The 25,057-nt window shown below is 41.4% G+C and overlaps 1 protein-coding gene across 3 annotated transcripts in view; it reads right to left on the reverse strand.

Moving 5' to 3' along the window:
• adcyap1r1a (adenylate cyclase activating polypeptide 1a (pituitary) receptor type I) overlaps positions 1-23,073 on the reverse strand; it is a 40,011-nt gene extending 16,938 nt beyond the window's left edge. For all 3 annotated transcript variants that reach the window (XM_029524883.1, XM_029524882.1, XM_029524884.1), the window contains exons 1-4: positions 22,936-23,073; positions 6,767-7,617; positions 4,107-4,270; positions 1,154-1,250 (exon numbers count right to left, since the gene is read on the reverse strand). In XM_029524883.1, coding sequence (XP_029380743.1) covers positions 1,154-1,250; positions 4,107-4,148 — 139 coding nt within the window. In that variant the 5' untranslated portion in view covers positions 4,149-4,270; positions 6,767-7,617; positions 22,936-23,073. The remainder of the gene's footprint in view (positions 1-1,153; positions 1,251-4,106; positions 4,271-6,766; positions 7,618-22,935) is intronic.
• Between the last annotated feature and the right edge of the window lie 1,984 nt (positions 23,074-25,057).

Consider the following 25,057-nt stretch of genomic DNA (forward strand, 5'->3'; position numbering starts at 1 on the left):
TTTCTTCCTAATTGTCAAGCGCCCCCAACAAATAGTTTGGCTAACGAGCCTTCGCTAAGCCCCGCCCCCCTTGGTTACTGTTGCTATGCCAGGCTGTTCTCTGTTGTCTGAAGTTCGGTAGGAAAATGTCCAGTCAGCATCAGTCCGGTGATCAGAAAAGAAAGGAAAAGAGGATAAGAAAATAAAGGATGAAGAAATTCTAGACAAAATATTTGAAAAAGGTTGTGACGTTGAAGCTGGGACAAAAAACGTAAAGCAAGGTAAGAAACAGGGCCGTTAGCTTGTAACGTAAGCTAACTGGCCAGCTCTAATGCTAACGTCCGTTAGCCTGACACAAAACGTTATCTTTGACAGAAACAGCTGAGTTTGGGAGCTCCATCAGAGAGGAGAGGGCTGCAGCTGCAGACAGGAAACAGAGAGGGTGGCATGGGAGGCCACTGCCCTGGAGCGGGGGGGCATTTATGATTATCTTGTCCCAGGCAAGACTGTCAGCTGGCCTGGATGGGGATAGCGCGAATTGAGTCTAATCGATTGCTTTGGTGAAACCTGCAAGTCTTTCAAAATATGGCAGCTACGCACATTGTACTTCAACTTTCTGGGGAGTTGGTGATAGACATTTTACCCCTGGAAGAGTATGTGGAAATTTAGAAGAAGTACTCCACCGCTTCAGACACAACAACACACAGGACCGGGGCATTACTCGTTGTTAATGGTTAATGGTTAATGGTATTCAGCTGTGTGTGATTTCAGTGTTTTAAGTGATGTCCACAGAAGACATCCAAACTCTGGTTACAAGCTAATGCGTGGTCAAGAGGTGTGCGTGTTCCAGGTAATAATACGGCCATGCTGTATGATGTGGAATGAGCCGATCATTGAGAAACAATCCCAGGTAGGATGAACATTATACATCGTGGCTATATTCTTAACTGGAACATGCACAGAGGTGTGTGCGTTACAAAAACTATTACAATTAAAAACAAAGAACAAGTAATGTTAGTCTAGCGCAAAATTAGCGAGTAAAGAGAGCATCAATAGAAATGTAGTGAAGTGAAAGTAAAAGTATCCCCCAAAAATAAAATTCAAGTAAAGTACAGTACTCAAGTAAATTTACTTCGTTACTGTCCACCCCTGATATGGTTATATCCTCACTTACCTAAATCAGGGTAATCACTGGGATTGTGCAGTGCAATCTTCTCCATGCATCTCTCATGTTCATGCTTAATTATACAGTGCTCCGACTCTGAGGCCACCTGCAGAAAATGCACAGACACATACAATATCACACCACATGCAGACAACACCGAGCGAATGAACTGAGTCTCAAAGGCTTTAATAAGTTTCTGGTGAGGGGTCGACTTGAATATAAAATTGGTAAAGTTGAAATTTTTTTGATTGGCTAGCATGATTGAATCATTTAACATATTGAACGTTTTTTAGCGGTACAGTTGCTTATTTCTCTCCAATTCATTTGGCATTACGCCTCTCTGTTAAAAAACAGTGCCGAGCTGTGGCCGAAAGCAATACTACGAGAGTGATGAGCGTGAACTAAAACAGAGAGCTAATAGTGACCAGAAGCTCACAATAAGGCTCCATAAAGTCTCTGAACTAGCGGCATTGTTTTGTGTTAAATACAGGTCACAGCAATTAAAAGCAGGGAAATCGTTTTGAGGTTTGCTCATTTATTACATAATTTCATTAAATCCCACGCAAATTTGCAGCCCACCTTAAATTCTGCTTCGCTTGTGGATTGGTTGAGATAAGAGCTGAAGATGCTTTGAATATCACCTCACTGTCTCCACTGTCACTATAACCAGCCGAGAAAGAAAGTACCAGAGAGTAACTGCTGTTGTCTGTCTCTGCAGTGCAGTCAGGGAAACTATTTACCCAGAGGTAGTAGAGTTAGAATATATCTGTCACCTCCGTTATAACTCTTCTACTTGCTGTTATAAATCTCTGTTTTGCACCATTTGCTTTCCTGTGCCCTCCTTCACTCTGTCTGTGAAATGATAGGTGTAATATGTCCCGGTCCTCTGAGCCATGGCTGACTCATCACTCCATCTCTGCTCCCCAATATAAAATTCACCTCAGGCCTCGCTGCCTACATAAGATAGGACATCAACCAACGGTGAAGAAGATTTCCTGAATCGAGCTTCATGTGGACGGAATTATAAAATATTCCATGAATTGCGTGAAGCATCTTAAGAACTATCTCCTAATATCTGGTCTGTTGTCATTGATAATGTTTGATACTACTTCAGGAAAACGACACGGGCATCGTTGGAAATAAGGACCTCTGCACCGGTTGCAACCATCCATGTTGCTAAGCAGCAGGTAACCAGCTAAGAGCCATTCCGTATTGTAGGCAAGCCTTCCCAGAAATGAGAAATAATTGGATGCAGATGACTAATATCTGTTTGGCATGAGTGCAGACTTGCCTGTGAGATGAAAGAATGAAATGCATTATTTTATTTTACTTCTATAGGACCCTGGATAGAAAGTGATGCGTGTTATTGAGCCAGATAAGTGTTGTTTATTTCACTAATTCCTAAAATACTGAATTCTTCCATCATTATTCAGCCTGTCCTCTGATGAGAAGCGCCTCTGTGCGAGCAGGTCTGTTGTCGTTAGGTGGGCCCTAGAATATAAAGTTATTATTACAAGAGAAAAGGACTAAGATGGGTTGCGAAAGATGAAGAAAGACATCCAAATAAGTGGGAAGTTAAACTTGGTGGATCCACCGAACACGAGTCGGGATCACAGTTTAGTTAGAAAGCTGTCTGACACACTCCTACGATTTGTGTTCAAGAGTATGGTGGTTTGAGTTGGAGGAAAACAAACTTTTTTCTTTTAAATAAAATACAAGCCTGTATCTAAACAGTAAAACTGACTGCTTATAATGTTGGACTGAATAGAAGGAGAAAGGTGGTTATCCATCCGTAATCCATATTTGTGTTTTTATTTATGATGCCTGAGACTGCAGAGATAGTTTGGATTTGGTGACTGCACATTATTCCAGCAGTTTCCTGCACACTTTTTCACACACAATCCCATTAAAAGAGAAGATCTGGTTGGGCCGAGGACCGTTTTAAAAAGCTATCAGTAATGCAGGGCATGTGGCAACAATGCATGTGCCAGCAAATGAATGAATGAATTATTTTTAAGTGTGCTTGCTGTTCTGTGCTCCCAATTACTCCTTTTCTCTGTGAAGCAGATGTCTTTCCAGATAAGCGGCCCATTTTGAAGTCACACAATCCCGTTTCCCTCCCCGAGGCTATTTTACAGGACCAGATAACTTGGTGGCGACCACGGCACTGTGCAGAACAGATAATAAAACTCCCATTTGACGTTGCAGACCACTGGTCCTCCATCCAAACCCATTTGACACACAATAAGTACATCACATCAGACGGGTCTGCCACATGATCCACTGAAGGTCAGCTTGCAACTGCATCGTGCAAAGATGTCAACTGGAGGAAGACGCCATTTGTGCTAAGAGCAGCAAAAAGATATTTTTAAGAGTGAGACCACGAAGGGAATTAATTTTAGCCTCCCATTAGGAATTACACAACCACTGTATTAACTGTTTTAACTGAATAACAGATTCACATAAAGTTATGCCATTTTTAAATAAACCAAAAACAACCCATGTATCTGTGTGCCTTCTCCAGAGAAAACTGCTGCTGTGCTGCAGTTGCGCTGGATACGATTCCTCCCACACATCTTGCAAAAGCGCTCCATTCTTTATTTTATTTCAATGAGAATAAAAGTGAGTCAGAGCAGATGGATAGGCAGCTCTCCGGTCAACCAGGCCATCTGTTATTGTTCGGACAGGCAGCCAGTGCTAACACACAGCTGAACCAGGACCTGTAACGTATGCTGATGTGCTGATGCGACATATGGTCTCCATCCTTCCAGCGCCTGTCCCTGACAAAGCCGCAAGAGCATAGCGATGAAAATAACCCAGAGCTCCAGCTGAGGAGGAGGAAGCTGATGATGGAAACACGTTAACACCCTTGTGTACGTTTAAATGCATTCCTGCATGCTGATCAGCACGCCCACACATGTGTACAACAAATAGGTGCACACATTGCCCAGTAACTACTCACCAAGGGCAGCAGAAAGACTGCAGTCAGCAGGTATCCTCTCATTGTCTGTGGTGAAGTGCTCGTATCCAAAAGGCTCCACCGGTTTGTGTGTATGGGCGTGTGAATTCACAGGAGTTCTCGGAGATTGCTTCCCTGAACGTCACCACACTTCAGCATCAAGGGCTCTGAAATACAAAACACACACACACACAGACACAGAGAAAAGGGTGTGAGAAGATGGACATAAACACAACAGCACTGTCGCTGTTACTTGGTTTCACTTGTGAGGGCCAAATTAAAGGAGCTATATGTAATTTTCTCTTGGGAGAGGGTTGCTGCCTTTTAATACAGCTGACCTGATGGCGTCTAACATCAGGATATTGATGTTAATGCTAGCGTTTAATGTTCAGTGGCTCCTTTACTTCTAGTGATGCTCTATCAGCCACCAAACGTTACTGAGTGATTAGTGAGTTATTGGTTTCTGCATACTGCAGTGCCGATAGTTTGTGATCAACATGGTTTACCAAAAAAAAAAAAAAGTAAAATCATCCATAAATACTATAGAAATTATAAAGTTTTGACTGATCATTATTATAAAAGGAAAAAATAGTATGATCGTATATGAAGCCAAATTGAGAAGGGAAAACATTTGAGCTATTGGTTGATTAATCTGTTAGCTGAGTGGCAGAAAAACATTCAGCTGTTATTACGACACACAAACAGTCTCGTGTATTTCTGAGGATTTTCAGCTGTTCTAAATTTGATGTTTGGTTTTGGAGCATTAGTGACGCACACTAAAAACAAACACAAAACATTGATATGATGTCACGTTGCACTTCAGGGAAATAGTGACAAGGTTTTTTTTTTTATTGCTTTCTCACAAACAACACAACTCTTTATTTTCTCCCCACAGAATCTGACCCCAAAACCTCCTTGATTAAATCACTGTAGAAATTATATACACCAACAGAGAGACTCAGTGAGTCCCAAAGGCAAATTATTTGTGAGGATCACACACATTTTCTTTAAGACAGCAACTTCTATGTGCCTGAGGTCAGCTCACTCCCAAACCTGCCCACCTTCATGTTTTACTCCTGAAAACATAATGATTCACTGCAAACACAAAGCACATCCTGGCCATCGCCAGCCGAGACACACACACACACACACACATAACCACACACTGTCTCCCACAGCTAATTCATGTACACAACAAATTCCACTCTGTGTCCCTTCCCACCAGAACCCAATCCAATGACCTCCAAAGCATCATTTGGATGCTTTATCAAGTAATAGGACAGAACGTTCTCAGAGGCAAAACCTGTGTCGGGCTGAAGCCAAACTGTTGGGTGATGACTTAAATAGCCACTGACAGGCAGTTCCAAAGAAAGACTTGGATTTGTTTTTTTTCTCTTCCTGGTTTAGATACATTTTCAGCCCCCAGATTGGTGTGGGCTGAAAATGAAGTTCAAAGAAATGGCCCTTGCTATTTTGAACATATGGTATTGAAACTATCCTTTGGGCACAAATGAAAGAGTCTTTGCTTCACTCAGCAGCGGATGTGTGGGACTTGCGAAGCTTTATAGTAATTCGGGGAACTATTTCAAATGCAGTTTATTCCAGTAGCAGTACCCGTACCTGAGAGGAGCTGAAAGAGTTGCACCTAATCGAGACAAGACTAGACAGGGATGAAGGCCTGAACCGTTTCCAATCCGAAACAACAGCTGAGTCAATTGTAAGTCCCTGAACTTGACCATGAACTGGTGCAAAACACAAAAACATGCCCTAAAGGAGAGACACACTCACAAAAATCAACCAGGAGAGGTAAGAGTGTGTGTGTGTGTGTGTGTGTTGTGTTGTGTTCCAGATACAGATGCTGACAGAGGAAAGCAAGAGAGATGAGCTGGAGCTGGAAGCCCTTCGGATCTTATGCACCATCTTTAATCATTTATCTCCATTGTGAAAAGGAATGTTTTAAGACATATCTCCGCCTATCAGCTCCCTTCTCCTGTGTGCTAAATTCCTCTGAACGTGGTGGTACATGAATAATTCATGCCCAGTTTAAAACGATCCCAGCAAGACGGGAGAAGCTTCCAATTAGCCTAAATGCAAGTGTGTTAATGCCTGTAGTCAGAAGGGGGCTGCTTGTCTGCCAGTGTGCAATAACGCAGCCATTCCGAATCATTACTTCTTGGCAGTTTTGTTCATGTTTCTGGGTCATACATCATCCGGGCCACACAGATCACTTTGCAGGAGGATAACAGTGTATCGATGCTGCTATTTTCTTCATGTTTAACTGAGCCAACGTTTTGCTGAACGATTCCCAGACAGCAGGAAAAACACACCAGTCCTCCGTGGTGCAGAGCCCAGTGGCTGATTTTGCCCCGCTTCTTGCTCTTTACCCCTCCTTTTCACAGACATCTGATTAATCAGTGCAGCGGATGACCTTCGCTTTGCACATGGAAAACATCAACAAGAGGAGCGTCTGCAAACCCCCGTTTATTGGATGTAGCCACCGCTTTCATACTGTCACTGAAGAAGATATTAGATTATTATTATCATCACTGTCATTCAGGCAGGGTTCAGTGGAAACCTCTGTCGTTATTCAGCCGCAGTGTGAGCTGAATAGGTGCGTTTGAGCGCGCAGCAGTCAGCGCGGAAAACAAGTGAAAGGAACTTACCGATGCGTAATCTTCAGAGGCGCTAATATCCACAAATGAAGCCATCGGCATTCACGGCTCCATGCGGTGTTTGGCACAGGATGGCTTCAGATGGATACCTTGTTTTTAATCCTAACGCGACTGTCGGATCGTCCCGATGAAATGACAAGTGCCGCTCCTGCTGCTGTTGCTGCCGCCGCTGCTGCCGCTGCAGGACGCACTCACCGCGTCGGTTGCTGCTGCGGCACCTCGACGAGGTGGAGATGGAGGAGGAGGAGGAGGAGGAGGAGGTGGTGGTGGTGGTGGTGGAAGTGGAGGATGGTGTCAGTTCCTTCTGGATTCACACCTCGGTAGACAGTGAGACAACAGTTTAGTCTGCAGATACAGCGATACAGCTGGAGGAGCTGAGGAGCCTCAAAAAACAGAAAACCGTCTCATCACCGGGATGTTGAACTGAAAGGAGAAAAAAAAAAAAACAACGCACAAAACAACTCTGACATGTCTTGGCTTCCCATGGGTGGGACTTTGCTCCAAAACAGACACTATTCATATCACTCTGTGACGTCTTCTCCTCTCTCTCACTCCAGAAGGCAGTCACGGCCCGGCTCCCTGCTGGGCGCAATTTGTGAGGCACTGAGCCGGACAATCTTGTGCGTGACTCACATTTAATCAAAAGTTGAACATCTGAATTCACGTATTGGTTACAACAGAAATCCCAGAGTGATGTGCACTGACCTTTTTAGTCCAAAAAGTAACAAGCATCAGGTTTTGGCCGCCGGTTTGTGTTCAGCACCATGGACAGAGATCTGACGGCGGCCCCGGGGCATCGATGATCTGGGACACCTTCAGTGAAACACATCCCAACATGTCATCTGCAAACAAACGACAGCAGAGGGCTGGATTACTGCTCAGTGACACTGGGTCTAGGCTCAGGGGGAGCCCTCGGCAAAACCACCATGATGAGACTGTTCCCACGTTTGGTTGGAAAGAGTCTGAAAAGAGGCAACGTGACCACAGAGTGACACAAAAGAACGAGAAGACATACAAAAAGAACACAAGTCCATGGATGGAGAAGGGGCACATACAAAAAAGGAGAAGCTTTCGTAACCCCGGGCTTCCCAGGTAACTAAATAACAAATGTTTACTGATATGTTATGTTAAAATACTTAAAGATGTTTACTTTGTATTTGTTCTCCCGAATAAAAGATTTATTAAAAATCAACTTTCTTGCAAAATTTAAAGCTTTAAATGCAACCGAATCACCTTTAAAAGGGCCTCTGTGTCCATGCAAGACACAGCATGCAGTAGAAGTCATAAGGAGCCCAGTGTTTTGAGCGCAGGGCAACACAGTGTGATTGATCACCCAGCTGGGGTCTGGTGATGGCCGGTCCATAAATCAATGAGGCATAAAAGGTATTAAACCCTGCCACAGTGTGATTATTCTAAGAGAGCAAAAGAAGAACTAAAAGGAGTCCACAGCAACTGCCTTGATGAAACTGGTTCTATGAAAATGTATTAAAATGGAGGGGCAAAAAAAAAAAAAAATCCATGACAGAGTCTGATTGGATGTGGGGTAGTGACGCGCGTTTCCTGCTGTTCCCGGAACATTTTAACACTGTTACCGGACCTGCCTGAAGGACAGGGATGAGAAATTCAACAGTTTTCTGTCACTGCAGTCAGCAGCCTGTATCTGCAGCATAACACCAGGTAAGACAATGATCGGAGCCCCGTTTCCATGGCAAACACAGCTGCATCTTCCAGCGGCTTCAAGTGTTTTGGATTTCCAATGCTGAACTTTGGACCAAGCATCGAGGAGAGACAGAATCATATACTGCTGTGATAATTACATCTGTGTGTGCGAGCAGAAGAGCTATTTTATTTCAATTTTGCCAAAATATCACAGCGGGTGTCTTCATATTGCTTATAGAGTAAAATGATAAATTCAGAGTATCAGGTGTTTACCCAAGGACACCGTGACCCTGACGGTGGGGGCCATAACTGAAATGTCAGTCAGTGTCAAAGGTCAAACCAGAAACCTCCTGGCTCTTAAATCCCGTCTGCACCCTGAGATTTCAACCAAACACTGCAGCTGATCACTGACATAATACTGTCATCATTCATCTTCTAATGTTTAGCCATTTTTGGGTCGCGGGGGTTGCTGGAGCAAATCCCAGCTCACACTGGGTGGGGGTGGCGTCACCCTGGACAGGCCCTGGACACTCTCACTCAGACCTACGGACAATTTAGAGTCACCAAATAATCGCTATGCCGCCGTGCAGATTTAGTGACAGTGACATAAAATATCTTTCTCTAACATTACTAGATGTTGCGGCCCTGCGTTTTTTTATTTTTTTTGAAGAAGTCCTTTCAATCAAATGTCTAGCTAAAAATGTCTGATATAGGTTTGCGGTCAGAAGTTTACATACACTTATGAATGTCATTAATTTTGTGCTTTTTAATGATTTATTTGAACCGTTCTTTTTCCAGGGTGGAACTACATGTTCCAGCAATTTAAAAAAAACAACAATTGGGCGCACAAGTTTGAATTTATTTTGGGTTTTCTCTAAGCCACACAAGGTGAAAACGGGACTGGATGGTTAGCATGCTAACGTTAACAGGAGAAAGATGTGATAGAGACAACGCTGGAAAACGTTAAGCTTAAAGGGCAATGAATAGGTATGCCCGGCCCCTGGAGGTCACTTTGGCTGATCATATTTAGTGTGCATAGTCAGTAATAGTATGAATAGTCTCATCTAACTGTGAGGGAAGAAATGTCCAGAACAATGTCCAAATGCCCAACTGTTCAAGGTCACTTTCTAGTGGGGTGAAATGTCTGAAATCGCCAGCATTTGAGGAACTATTACACGGCCCACATGACAGCGTAAACCTGCTTTTGTATTTGGAAAGATATTGCAGGGATTTGAGAGAATGTCCACAGAACAGGAGTGTGTTTGTTTCTTCTGCAGCTTTATTGATGTAACACACAGCCTCTTGAAGGTGTGTTCGTTCGACTGCTCTGCAACTAAGCGAGGATCTCCACAGGACATCTCCCCGACTCTGCCCGACTCTGCTCTGCTGTCACGCACCAGTCAGACAGCTGGCTATCCAGGGAGACTCAATCTTTGACTAAATGTGGGAGGAAAGCAACAAGTGGTTGAGTGCTAAAGCCCCCCTACCCACCTGATCTCAAAGAGCAAACTGTGGGGGACCGGCCAAGACCTCATCCTCACCTCGCATCCCCTCTTCATTCTCCTCCCACATATCTGTCTCCCACTGAGTGTCTCACTTGGTGGACATTAATCAATCAGCTATGCACACGAGTAACAGCAGAGGAAGGGGAAGCCAGAAAGTCTGTAAAAATGGATTAAAAAAAACAAACAAAACAAACAATTTCAATGAGAATTTTTGAGTTGCGCCAACTGTTAGTTTAGCCAAAATTTTATTAGATGTCAAAATCAAAATCTTTTGACAAACTTTGTACAACAACCTGGGATAAAGAAGCATCGTAAACCTTTAAAGTACTAAGCGCCGAGTACATGTCCAGGAAAAAAAGGTTTTCAAGCATCTCTCTGTGTTTTGATCATTATGTATAACATACATCCACCGTGGCAAGAAACGCCCATCTGACCTTTTAAAGAATTTGTTGGATTAGTAAGACCACAGGTGTGAGAAAGGATATCAACTCCATCGCTGAGGTCGGGATGCATCACTTCAGGAAATATTGTTTATTCGTCGTTGAGTTGTAGACTACAAAACACTGCCGGCAGCGGAGCCCCATATATATATATCCTTTTTTTTGGAACCACAGAGCAAGAGCTGTAGATTTATATCCACCATCCATCTTCACACTCAATCTAACTCTGCAGCTATTAATAAATGCTGCACTTTGTTTATGCAACTTAAAAAATACAGATACATTTTTCAGCTAGAAGCTTCTTGGACTGCTTGACCCATGAAATCCAGTTTGACTGTACTTTAAATAAGGAATAACTGCTTTGGATAGATTCCTTCTTGAAATATCACGCTCCTGGTAGTTTTAGTATCCTCTTGATTAAGGTCAAAGCGAGGTATTTTCTCCGAATGTGAACAATGATGAAGGCCTGCCAAGGTCACCCTTGTCTTAATGACCTTTGCTGCTACACTGCATCAGTGTTTCCTTCCTCCTCCACAGTCTCTTTCTGTACAATCATGCAGTTAAATATTTAAAAAGGTCCCCTCTGCAGATTTTAAGACTGAAAATGCAAAACCTAAAAAATGACCATTAGTTTAGAAATATTTTCATAGGAACCATGAACAAAGGGACTGCTGCTGAGCTGGCTGGCAGCTTCAACTGGTTTCTGTTTCTGCAGCTGAGATAAGATTTCACAGGAAGTCTGCTTGATTACTTCATGGCACAAAAAAAAAAAAAAATGGAGGAAGAGGACGAAGGAGGCTTCTGATATTCAAGCACAGACAGAGCTAATGTTTTCTCGCAGCGGCAGATGGTGAAACAAGCAAAAGGCTGATGGAAAATTCTCAGTTGTCCTTTATGGACTCTCATCTTCTTCCTTCCTCTTTAAAAACAAGTATATTGAGTTAGTGGGAAGCTGCAGGATGTGTTATGGAAAATCTGGACTTAATTTCGTGGGACATGAGTGAAAAATAACTGTTAAACATTACAGTGTGAGAGGATTTTCCTTGTGTTGCATATGGTCTCATTTGGTCTATTTCACACCACAGAAATGCATCTAAAGCTACTTTGGGTTTCTTGCGCAAACAAAGAGTTATTTCCTCTTTCATAAAAGTGGTTGCTAACCAGATTATTCAATTTGACTAACTTCAACAATTCATTCTCAAGTCATTAAGAGTAATTTGAGAATTACAGTTTGTGGTAAATAGTGACTTCATGATGCTTAAATGGTCTGTCGGAGGCTTTTTGTGAAGCCGTTGCAGTCAGTATTGCAGTATGGGGGCTGGGCCGCCATTTTGTTCGTTCACAGGTCTTTTCAAAAGCTTTTGATTGCCTTTAATGTGCATCTGACAGTATGAATTGATTTCTCGGCACATGCTGGTATAATTGCAGGTTGTCAGAAAAAGGAAAAAGCGGTTCATTGAAATGTTTCAGAATGGATGGCACATGTCATCACGGGGTCCTTTCACTAGTGTGGGAGAGGAAAATGACAAATCATGGACATGAGTCTCAGTAGGGGAGATTTTTGTGCTCGCGAGAGTGACAAGGTGTTTGATTATACTTTTTTTTTTTTTTTACCATGTTCTAACATTTATGCTATTGATAGACTACAAAACAGTAGCTTACCACATAAAAGATAAAGGTTTGAGATACTGAGGTGAGCGGCTAGCTGAAGATTCATTAACTGAACACCTGTTGACACAGCAACAAATCCAAATGCTTTCACTGTGACCCGCTACTGCGTGGAAAAAATACTTGTGGCAGGACGGAAAAAGACACGCTGCGGGTGACTTCTCAAATTAAACCCTGATCACCTGGTCAGCCGATCCCAGAAGAAGATCACAGCGATTGGCTCAATTCCTCCTCAAAATGGAGGAAATACTTGAGCAACGAGGCAGGCTTTTAAAATTACAAAATAAGATGGCAATTTCTTTGACTGCAAGCAAGGTGATGGGCGCAGAAATCTTTATTTTTTTAAGTTTTAATAACTCCTAGTTGGATTAAGTACTGTACAATAGTGCACTGCATTGGAGGGAAAATAAGCCCAGTTGGCACCTTCCCAGCTGACAAGCAAGACAATAGGTATTAAATATTACTGGTTACAGCGGTTTATCCTCCAGCTCTGCATGAAGTGACTCCATCCCTGAGTTTCCCATGCCGATTAGTTTCGCTGTGCCACTTAATGGACTTTACACTGCAGTTGTTGTTGCCAGGGCAACCACTGTCTGTCCAAACCAGACGGAAATCTTCAAAATTTTCAAAGCCGACAGATTCGATCCTTGGTGCCAGTTTAACGTTTTAGAATATACTCACGATCAGCATTTCAATTCCAGTCCGTCTAAATATCAACCGTCATGCAGCTTTAATTTCTCAAATTCCAAAAACACACGACAAAAGCCAAAATACATAAACTGCAAACATGAGGGAATAATTGGCTCAAGCTTCTGCTTTGTATTCTGTGGACATTATCTGGACCATCACACAGGAGGTTATGGTTGAATGTGTCTCTGATAGTTCATGAAATACTAACATAGGAACGCAGGCGGGTTCAGCAAACGAGACACATTTGTCTCACGTCACTTTTCCAGTTGAAAAAACAACTACCTCAGTGTGAGGAAATGAAAACAGAAAGATGGATAGCAGGACACGAAATAATTACAAAACAGAGAAGTGGACATCAAGCTGTTGCCCCAGTATCATATTCAGGGGAGGTTTGTTTATTCTAATACAGTGTTTCATTGATGTCTCTGTTTTCGCCACTATGACTTATTTCCTGGTCACTGCAGAGCTAATGATGGCAATACACACTTTACAGGATGTGTCTATGCTTAATGTTTTGTTTTTGGAACAATATGAATCTCCTGCAAACATTAAAGTTGAGTGAATTAAAGAGAATTCCCACCTCCAGTCAGTGAATAATCAGGACGGAGAGCCGTTCTTTTCCAATGACAACATTAGCTGGAAGCAAATATGAAAATTCACTGATCCAAGGTAGATGTTCACATCGCCACCATTTGTCAGTTTGCAAAGTAGCTAACGCACTTTCTTTTTATAACTGCTTCATTATTTCGAGTCATCCTAAACATTTCCAGAAGGTCCACCTATCAGCAAAGACTTGCCACGCTGATCACTATCCAGTCGCCCAGTTGACTAATAGTTGCCATGTGCAACATGGTAATCAGTGCCATTCTGCTTTAGACAACTAATTATAAGGTGAGTGGAAACCAGCTGCACGAACCCCAGGCTTTGTTCGAGCAGCTGGAGCTTTTTAGGACACTGCAACGACCATTTGGCCTGTTCTGATGACTGCGAGCTTGTGACTCTACATCCTACATCCTCATGAGACAATTTGTTATAATAAGCATTGATTTCAGATTGTGAAGTCGCAAAAAAAAAAAAAAAAAAACACTTTAAAAAGGTAATTGCTTATTTTGGATCATTTTTTGAATATTGGAGAGATTGCCACGAAAATGCCAAAGCTTAAATTTGAATTATTCTGGCGATCCCCGGATTTGTCTCCTTCTGCAATGGCCCGTTCAGAGTGGCATCACTGATTTTGGGTGAAATGTCTTGAAATCTATTGCATGAATTGTCATGAAATTCGATGCAGGTCCTCCTGGGCAGATTATAACACAACGGCCTCATACCCAGGTGCACGTGTGCAGAGGCAAGACAGGCAAACCATGATTGCCATTTCAACTGAACTTTGTTAATCCAGTTTCTTGCTTGAAAAGTTGCTTCAAATAGAGGCGCAGGCCCAGGAACCCTCCCGGTCCTTTTGACCCCGACTAAATTAATAATAACTTAATCCTTTAACATTTCCTCTTGTGCAATCATCAGGTCAAATGTCTTGTATAAATGTGAGTTGTGTTTTTTTTCTCCTGTCTCATATTCTTCATGTTATTAAAGATGCTTTAACAGCTTTTAATTATTGCCACTCCTGCATATCTGATTTCTTCCCTTCCACTGTTGTCCTGCTGTTATTCAAGTGTCTGTTGGGTTTCTCGAAAGCACCATTCAGCTTCGCTTTATTGTAGTCTGATACACAGACCCACTCATCATTGTGATTTCACACTTTAATTGTCTGAACTCTGGTCTAGTGCGATTCGGATCCTTGGTAATTTTATTATTTATACCTATTGATTTTATCATCCTTCACCTGACACTTTAAAGACCCACTGGAGTCTTTTCACATCAACTTAATTAAAGGGATCATGAATTTGAAGGATAATGCCTATGGTTATGATACAGATGATGATAATCTAGCGAATGCATTTGTTTCTTAAAGGTTGATAGTGGCATGTGCAGTAGTCTGCAGTAATATAGTACAGTAACAGCAGTAATATATTTAAGGGAAACATTATTAAATATTCAAAATGTTTTTTACCAAAGAAGCATGCTGGGTACAATCGAGTAAAACAACATTAGTGTCAGCAAGTAAGATTTTGTCAGGGAAAACACTGCTGGATGACCGCAATGCATCCCTTTGCGTGTATGAAAACCTTAAATAGACAAAATGTTTAATCGCAGGGGGAGGAGACAAACACACGCTGTCAAAAAAAATTAAAATAGCAGTTTTAAACAGCAGTGATTCTGCAAAGTCATACAGTACATCTATGACTCCCACAGCATCAGAGAAATGAAGGGACAAAATGTTCCTGTTGTCATAGAGACCAGAGCTTTACATACGTAGCATTTGTTGGTTATGTACTGGACGGAGACATCAGTCTACATATTTCAGATTAGAGAAAATATACATTATATGGATGATCGGAGGGAACATAATGCTCACAAACATGGCAAATACTACTAATGCCACTAATCTCTGATGAAGGGTTCTGCTGCTCTGTATTTTTCAGAGGTAAAACAAAAACTTCAGTTTTTCCCTTCGTTACAGAAGATAGCAGTGATATTGTATCCAGCCAAATTCTGAACAAATTACAGCATTATGGCACTGCAAAGACTGTCAGAGCTTTTCCTACCACAGACACAACCAATGTGTTGCAAGCTGATGAACCCATGAAATAAGAAATCACAGTAACTACAGGTGACATCTAGTTCATGTGCTCGTAACAGGCATGCAGAGAGAGACATAGAAACCAGCTTCATGGATCGCCTGACAAGGAGAAACACATCCTCGGCTTCAGCTCTGCTTAGTCTGAGGCTGGGTGCAGAAAACGGTGTGCACATTCACTACTAAAACTACGTTCACGCACTGAGTCAGGAACAGGTATGTGCATTTTACTTGGCAGAGTTACAAAGACGGAGCTATATGTGATTCCCTGGCATCAATTTCACCAAGAAAGAAGATGTTGAATCATCGTTTGTAAATCCCCCAATATCTCTTAAAAGGCAGGGGCGAGGTAATGAGCAAAGTAATGCAACACTGTGCCCAAAACGAATTTCCCTCAGGGGACAATAAAGTTGATTTTACTTTACATTGACTTTGTTTGTTAGGACCAGGGATGTCTTCGTAAAGCTACAGACAGCTATATTAAACTGTGATAGTAAATATATCATATCATATATAATATTTAATATAAAAAAAACTCACAGAAGGTGTCACAGTAACACAAGTATAATAATAATACAAGTTACAAAACCAACACAATTATTTCCATCCGTGAACAGTCAAACCTCGGTTGTTCCTTTATTCCACGGGCAAAAGGAAAGCTATGCTGAACACCATCTCCCACAATTCCTCACTCTTCACTCCTCAGACTGACATCCCCTTGGGACCTTAATCGCATTAAGTTAGCATTAGATGAGTCAGTTGCCCTTAAAAAGCTACCGTAAGTGGTGAAATCAATCATGTTGTAAGGCAGCACTATTATTGTGCTCAAAACAATCGTAATTAAATGAATGAGTGGATTGAACTTTACCTTACTTTCATTCATCATACATGATAGAAAACAACTTACTTTCAAACCCATTCATAAAAAAAAAAAAAATAATAATAATTAAAAACAAACAAACAAACAAAAAAAAAAACAAAAAACGGGGAAACTGGGAATAGATACTTTGATACATCGGTGCTCCTAAAAATGGCCTCATTGCATTAAATTACTACATAAACTACACCAATAATGAGAATAATCTTTCAGAAGGATCAATGTTCCTCTGATTTGACAGTAGCCTGCATGTGAAGAAACAATTAGGCATGCAAAGAAGAAATGGTCCCAAGAAATCATTGGACAATATGAGCATGAGCCATCATCCAACAGAATACACACACACACACAACAGTCACACACACACACACACACACACACACACACTCACACACACACACACAGACACAGACACTCACACACAGACACTCACACACACACACACACACACAACAGTCACACACACACACACACACACAGACAGACACACACACACACACACACACACACACACACACACACACACACACACACACACACACACACACACAGATGTTTGGGCTGGATAGCTGGAGAAAAGACATGCCATGCAACTCTAAAGCTTAGTGATGCGTACGAGAATGAGATTTTGCCAGAACTCTGGTGAGTTGAAACAAAGCAGAGGGCAGAGAAATCGATCAAAGGTTCTGATTTAGACAGTAGATAGATCTGCTTTATGTAAAAATACACTCTACAGCAGAAAGAAAATGCTCAGTGGAGAAGATATACATATAGTTGCTCCATTGTTCGGCGCCATCAGCAGCACTAGTTCACATATACAGACAGAGGATGTGTGGCTCTGCTTATCTCTCAGTGACTCACACAAACCTGACAAAGAAGTTAGCCACTAATATTTAGCTTTCTGTGTTTGTCCTTTCCCTCAACCTGAGGCAGATTCTGATGTTTCTTTCTCCCTGTATATGCAAGGACAGACTGCACCCAGTCATTCATCATTTAGTCTGCACAACATAATACTATTACAGATCTCCAGGCACAAAATAATTAAATCAGAAAACGTGCTTTCACCTGTAAATACTGGTTGTAGCAAATCAGGGCCATTTAGGATCAGAAAATATGAGATGTGGCTGGGTTGTGTACAGGCGTTTAAATATGCAGGCGTCTGAGAGCTTATTGACTTCTCTAAGGTTGACTCTCCATCTACAGGGCTGTCACTGTACGCATGTTCTTCATTAAATGTTAAAGTTGAGCCTAGTGAACCCATGTGGTGCTCAGGCTGTGTTGATTCTATTTCAGTAACGAACACATCTCTTGGGGAAATAGAATTTAATCTACTTAGGACACAGGATGTCTTTGCAGTCAGTAAAACTAAGTGCATATCGTTGTAGCTGAAGAAAATAATGCTTATGGCATCAATTCTCATCAATGTGCGGCAAACTCTGCGTCGCTCTCTTCATTGTTGCACTTGAACAAATGCAAAACAGTGAAAAGAGCAATGCCAGGCACTGTACCTTCAAAATGTAAGGGAGGGATTTATACAGCGTCGTGGTTTGAATAGGTTTTGTGACGGACTACTAACGGCTTTTCAGGAGTTCACAAGTTGTTGTTGCATGTTGAGAAATGCATTTTAGGGAAATATTTAACATTATTTTACATATAAATGATTGAAATAATTGACCTAGATTGCCTTTAAGTAGAGATATTTAATCCATTTAGATTTTATGCCGTTCTCCACCTCTGTTATTTGACATGAAAACAAGCATGAAAAAAAAAAATAAAAAATGTTCCTGTTCTGTAACTTTACTCCTAAATGGTTTGTATTGAGGTCTGATCTTTGGTAAAGCTGCCAATATTTATTGAGTAAACACTGTGAGTGAGGGCTCTGTATAGGTGTGTGTGTGTGTGCACGCGTATGTATGAGGAAACAGGCTTTAAAGTATGAATGTTGGTGGCTGACAAAAAGTTAACCATTAGAGAGATACCCCAAATGGCACAGCAGGGTTCAAATACTTAGTCTATCATTACTCTGACATTCAGAAAGCGTTGTTTCCTTTCACTTGCACATTGGCTCTGTTTCATGTTGTGTCAGTGAACATGCCTGATCTTTCTTCAACACAACTTCAAGAGCACAAGTTTTATATTTGTACGTAATGTCTGATTTGTGGTGCTCCATATAATGTCCCTGCGAAGATTTGTATTTATAGTCTCGCTCTCTCCACTTCACCAAGCCAAGCTGTGTACACTGTTTGCCATTGTAGATATCTATTCAACACAGGATGCTTCTAAAAAAGGAAAACATCGCAGCTTTTGAATATGAGGACTGATAATTTGCTCACAGACGAAGAGGAAGCTCATTCTGGCGCAGCGCTCACCAGAAATAATTAGTCTGCGATGTCAAATCTGAATCATGGTTATGCAGCGCACTGTGGCGATCAAACTTGACCATTCAATCATAACTCCTTATCGCCACATTGCCATGGCAACTTGGAGCACAGTGTGTGTGTGTGTGTGTGTGTTCTCTCTGAGGGACAGAAAAAGGTCGGACATATCTGAGGTGACTGGCTTTCTTCAGTTCAGTGCAACAGATGTCAGATAATGTAGAATACTGTACCTGAAAAAAAAAAAAAAATGCTTGCTTGCCATGCTAGTAGCAACCTAGTTTGTGAAAACGACAGATGCAGAATTGATGGGAAAGAAAGCAAAAAAAAAAAAAGAAGAAGAGACCCATTGAAAGACAGAAAGGTAGAAACAGATTGACAGACAGAGAGGGAGAGTGGCTGGCAGGTAGTTACAACTTCATGAGGAGCACGAGATTAGTCTGTGGCAGTAAACTGACTTAGACGTCATGTTCTCAGTTCACAATGCCCGCGGCTGATATGACAGCCTGTACTTGTGTTTCATATCACATTTCTGGGAGTGAACACAGGTAAAGGGTCACGGCAGCTGTGTTGCTAGAACACAGTAAAGTGTTTAAAATGTGAATCTTAAACCAAAAAAAAAAAAAAAGGTTTAATGAAAACACAAATGACGTGTCAATAAATCGAGTTTCTGTTATCTGTTAGTTTGCTGTTATCTTTGCTTGTGTTACTTTTTCAATCCTCCAGAGACACATCAAGGTAAAGTTCTGCCGTGGTGTTACAGCCGCATACTCCTGCAGTACCTCTCTGGTTGTAAACAAAAAAGGCTACACTCAAATTTAAAGGGGGTCTGTCCAACGAACATGGTTGTTTAGGCGTTGTTACAGCGACGAGAAATGGGCACAACAGTCCAACAGCTGCACACGTGTGTCTAAACAGTGAAGGGAACTGGGAAACAGAAGCGGCAGTCCTTTTAACGCCTTTGTAGAAAAGGAAGTGACATCACAGTGATGCAGGAACATATAACAGGTGAATAGGAAAATCAACTCTACATGCGATTACGAGCAGAGGAACAGATCAGTTGCTGACCCGTGGAGAGAAATTAATTTCTGATGTGCAGCATGTGACAGAATTGAATTGGCAATGCAACTCTAATTACTACCCCCCCCCACCCCTTCCAGGGGAAATCGTAATAACTCTGATGATTTAGCTCCATCATCAGGTCACATTTTTATTTTTCGGTATTTAAGAGACACCAACAACCATTTCCTCGTTGTGGTTTCATTTACCAACTATATACATCTAAACTAATTATACGATTCATAAAGAGGAGTCAATGGTGTCAAAAATAAAAATGGGGAAAGTTAACTGAAACCTGAAAGTTGGTGACTTTTAAGTGGGGAGATTTTGATCTGGAGCCGCAGTCGATCCTGTCCCAACCATCTGCTCTGCTCTGCTCTGAGGGCCGGGCTGCTGTCAGCACATCGTGCCCCGGACTGCCCTCCTGTCCACATCAGACTCACTCTCTCTCTCTCTCACACACACACACACACACACACACATCTTATCCTTTATCCTGTTCTTTTCTTTCCTACCTCCTCCTCCCCTTTCCTCTCCTCATGTTGTCACTCCAGCTGGCGGTTTTTTTTCAGCGAGGGCTGTCAGATGCTAAGCTCCCCAGTGCGGAGGCGAGGAGTGAGGAGAGGAGGACGAATGGATGAATAAAAGATCACAGGCAAGCTATCACTTGATTCTGTTCTCCAATGGAAAAAAAGAAAGAAGAAAAGTGAAAAATTCTGACGTAGACACGCATAAAATGAAAAATACCACCCTGTTATGAGATGAAGAGTGAGAGGAAAAGGGAAATTTAATGAATTTAATTTTCAAAGAACCCAAAAATACTTCAGAGGACCCTTTAGATGTTCTATGTATACAGAATCCTAAAAACTGGAACGGATTCTTGTGTTGAATTTTGACATTTTGGGTGCTGAGCATTGAGCTGTGAATAAATGCAGCGCTTCACAATTCGGTTTAATCCAAACAATAATGAATTAAACGAGCCACACTGCTTTCACTTTTCTTTTTCCTCGCCTCTCGTGGAAACAGCCGATTACTTTCTTTTCCTATTTTTCCCATTTGGTTTTCATATTTTTGAATTGCATCTATCACACAAATGACAAGAACTTTTGGTTGCGTTGTCTGTCCATATATTTAGAATACAATATACAGTCTTTGTATGCAAGTTGTTTGTGGTGGTTTGCAGGACTTGTGCCAAAAACAAATTCGACTAACTAAATTTCATATTGCAGTCTGGATTGAAAAAAGACAGAAAATAAACAAGTTTATCCTGATAAGCAAAATGACTTTCTCTCACTATGAGATTAGCCGACTGCACCTCCCTCCGAAAATCACAAAAATCAGTTCTTTCCTCTGACTAACACACACAACAGCGCACATAAGGATATTTCCTGGATGAAAGATATCTAACACAGTCTTTGCGGTTATGAAACCAAATAAAACTTTCTATTTGAGTAAAGCTGATTTGGTTTAGTTGAGCTCATCAACAGAAAAACAGGCGGGTTAGGTATTTTGCTGTTCTGTCAATAAGCTTACACAGTAAATACATGGAACAACAAACCCAAATGTAATATTTACAAATACCAGCCGACAAATTGCACACTACGTGTAATTGAATTTTCCATTTGAACTCCAAAACCTTCTTTTCACATGCATTGATTCTCACGAAATACCCATCTTCCCCAGTGATAACACAATTTTCACACAAGAGCTCAATTTGGAAGCCTCTGTGTAAACAACACGTCCTCCCCTCCTGTACTCCCCACAGAATAAAAGCGAAAGTAATTGTGTGCTTTTCATCGCCCTGAGGTCCACAACGCTTCGTCCCCACGGTCGAGCGTGGAGCTCACTGTTGTAATTAGCGAGGTTAATATCCCGAGCAGCATCACTAAATTAAATCTCTAACTCTGGAGCGATGTGGTTGAGTGATGCACCTGTTCACGGTAATTACAGATGCAGCCTGGGAGGGTACTTGTAATGAGTTGGGATAGTCAAGGTTGAATCACTTTAAAGGCACATCCCACCACTCTGTCTGTAATGTTTTTGTCTGTCTATGTGGAAATTGAGGTCAACTTCTGAGAAATGAAGCCTGGAACAGAACTGTTTATGGCTCTGGAGCTCAATAATCCTAAAGCTGTATTTTTTTGAGGGGGGGGGGGTTCATGAAATGAAATGAAATGCCATAAATTCAATACTCACACAAAATCTCACGGATCTGATCTGGTTATACAAAAAAAAAACAAAAAAACAAAACTATACAAACAGTGCAGAATGACAAGTTAAAAGTCTCTTGCTTCAGCCTTTTCATGTAAAACATGACCAAAAAACTAATGATATACTGCAGTTAACAAGAAATGATTTACTCACGGCACACAAAAGTTCAGGCGTCAGCAAGTTCAGGCAGGTGATGCAAAAATGATAAAACTTAAGTAATTTTCTAAATTATACCTATGACCTAATTTTGACTAAAAGATTTTTGGCAGCTGGAGTAGAGACATGGAAGCAGCAGAAAGAGGAGGGATGAATTTGAGGGAGGTAAGACTGAGAGACAAACTAACTTACAGCTCATATCAGGGCGTCCTCAGTCATCAGTCACGTCTCTGCTTGGCTTGGGGACATTTTACCTGATGCTTTTTCAATATTGATAATGATAATGTGCAACAAGGTTTCCTCTCACTTTCCCTAGTTTGAATATGTGTGTGTATATATAGTGTATCCCTTTCATCCTGTACGCTCGATGAAAATGTTGATGCATCTTTGGTTAAGTTATGTAAATAAATATTTACATAAAGATTGATATCTATACGCATTTACCTATTTACAGTTTTTGCTGCACGATAGGGATGTTTCTTTTGGATAGATACTTTGTTAATGGGGGGGGGGGGTGGCCCATTCAGAGCTTTATATCGCCCCTGGCTGATGAAGCTATTTTCTGTTTTACTCCCCAAACTATTAATGCCACACTGACATCTTTAGCAATTAGCTAATTTTTTTACTGCATGAAAACAATGACACAATGAGCGGGGCAGAAACATCACAACAGTCTAAACTCCTACAGTCCGTGAAGTGGATCCTGTTTGTTCGCACGTGACGCGCTGCGGTGAATTCAGACACCGATAACTCGACAGAAATGCTTTTTCTGACGCTCACATTCAGCCTGATGATTAAATATAAATGAAGGCTTACAGAGTTTCTTACCGCTAGTTGTCCGGGTCGGAAGCAGCAGCTTGCACAGCCGTGCTTCAGGTGTGAGGCAGTGAAGTGCTCCTCACACAGGAAATAACACAACAACACAAAGTTTGCACACTTCACACGGACCTCGGAGGCAAACTTCGGCCGTTTTCTTTGGCGACAGCAGATGGCCAGATAACCCTGAGAAGTGTGGAGGAAGTGAGCCAGACCAAGTGTTAGAGGGGCCGCTAAAAAAAAGAAAAAACATATATACAGGATGTTAGTTTGCCATATCAGAAAAAAAAACAAAAACAACAACAAACAAACACAAAAAGTAAGCAAAAACAAGCCAGGCAGTTATAGCTAAAGTAAACCTCTCTAAAATAAAATAAATACATTTAGGACTAATCTTCATAGCCTTGGCGTCTCCATACTGTATCATCATTTGGCAGCACACAAAGAATCATTTAATATCATCTGCTGCAGGAAGACCAATCTACAGTGCTTTTCTTATAATTTATGATCCAAGGGAAATGTGATTGCTGCTGCTGTTTCCATCTATTGTAAAATGTCTGTGAGAGTGATGTCTCAAAAAAGGATCTTAGTCCAAATTGAAATGTCATTCTTTTTGTATCGACAAAAAGGCATTTAAATGAATGCCATCTCAGGATAAAAACCTTCCAGCAGCACTCAAGTCCTCTCCGACGCTCTCATATCTTCTGCGCCAATTTTCTCCAACCCTTTTAGGCCGGCTCTCTGTGCAAGTATGTGCTTAGGCAAGATGGCCCCCTGCACTAATTGAAGTCAATGACAGGAGCTGCAGGGGCGCATGAACAAATTACATCTCCATGGAAACACATGCTTGCAAGTGTTCCCATTGAGGAGCCTGCAGCGTCGATTGACATCTGATTGGATGAAGCGTGAGCTAAGTGACACACACCAGATCCATGTCAAATGAGCCATGTCTGTACAGGAACAAAGGAAAATTGCAGTACAAGAAACAAACCAAGAAAACCGAATGGCTTTTTTTTTTTTTTTTTTAGCCCATTCGTAGTGGAAACAGCAGGCAACCAGGTTAAGAGTAGTCAGAGAGAAAACATCTGACCCATGTCTCGTCCTGATACAATCCAAAATTATTTATTGTGCTAATAGAAGGGAAGGCCCAGCAGCAGAAAAACCAACAAAACAAAACGGGGTTGACTGAATGGCAGGATTTCATGTCAAGTAAAAATGATGAGCCTTTAGCGGTTGTTACTGTGAGTTTGTACATTTCATCCTTGCCTCTTACTTTCTATTGTTCTATTTTAAGAATGAACTTACCTGACATCCAGTGAGCAAAAAAGTACATTTCAGCATCAACAGCAACAGCTGTGCTTTCTATCTGCTAATAAAATTTGTTTGACATAATGAAAATGCCAACGAAATTCAGAGATTCAAAGGTTTATTTGTCACATGTGCCAGAACAAGTTCAGTAAGTACAGGCATTTCATTTGCTGAATTAACTAGAATCAATAAGAATTCAGTAAATGATGAACTATACTACTCCCCGTTTATTTAAATTATCAGTGTTATGAACAAAAGAGCAAACATGCGTAGCTTTCTCCTTTGGTGAGTGGGGATTTTATATATGATAACTTCTTGTTATTTGTAACAGCAGCTATTAACGAAAATATTTGTACACAAGAGACACAGTGCCTATGTTTTTAACAGCATAGCTGATATAAATAGAAAAATAAGTTTTTAATCCTCTTCCTCGTCTGTGTGCGCGGCTGTTTTCATGTGAGAATTTGTGGACCCCTCGGCTCATGCTTCAGACGCCATCTTGTCTTGTGTTACTTTAAAAATAACAACTCTGATCTTTTGAAATGTTGTGGGCAGAGGTTGCTCTAACAGAGTTGCCATGGAAACAGTGGCCATCAAGCTACCATTTCACCATCTACCTAAAGATAGAAGAAAGGCTGTAATGAACAACTCTTTCTCCCAAAACCAGCCCCCTACATTCCCAACCCTGGCTCGCTCTTCCCCATCTACAGATTGAGGGGATTTGGGGGTGGATCAATGTATGATTGGGGGGAAAAAAAGGAAATAAATATGGCTCAGTTGCACACGCAGTGCATCAACAAGCACTCACTCATAGAAATACTGAACA

Source organism: Echeneis naucrates, chromosome 17 (genome assembly GCF_900963305.1).
Source record: "Echeneis naucrates chromosome 17, fEcheNa1.1, whole genome shotgun sequence".
Classification (NCBI taxonomy): Eukaryota; Metazoa; Chordata; class Actinopteri; order Carangiformes; family Echeneidae; genus Echeneis; species Echeneis naucrates.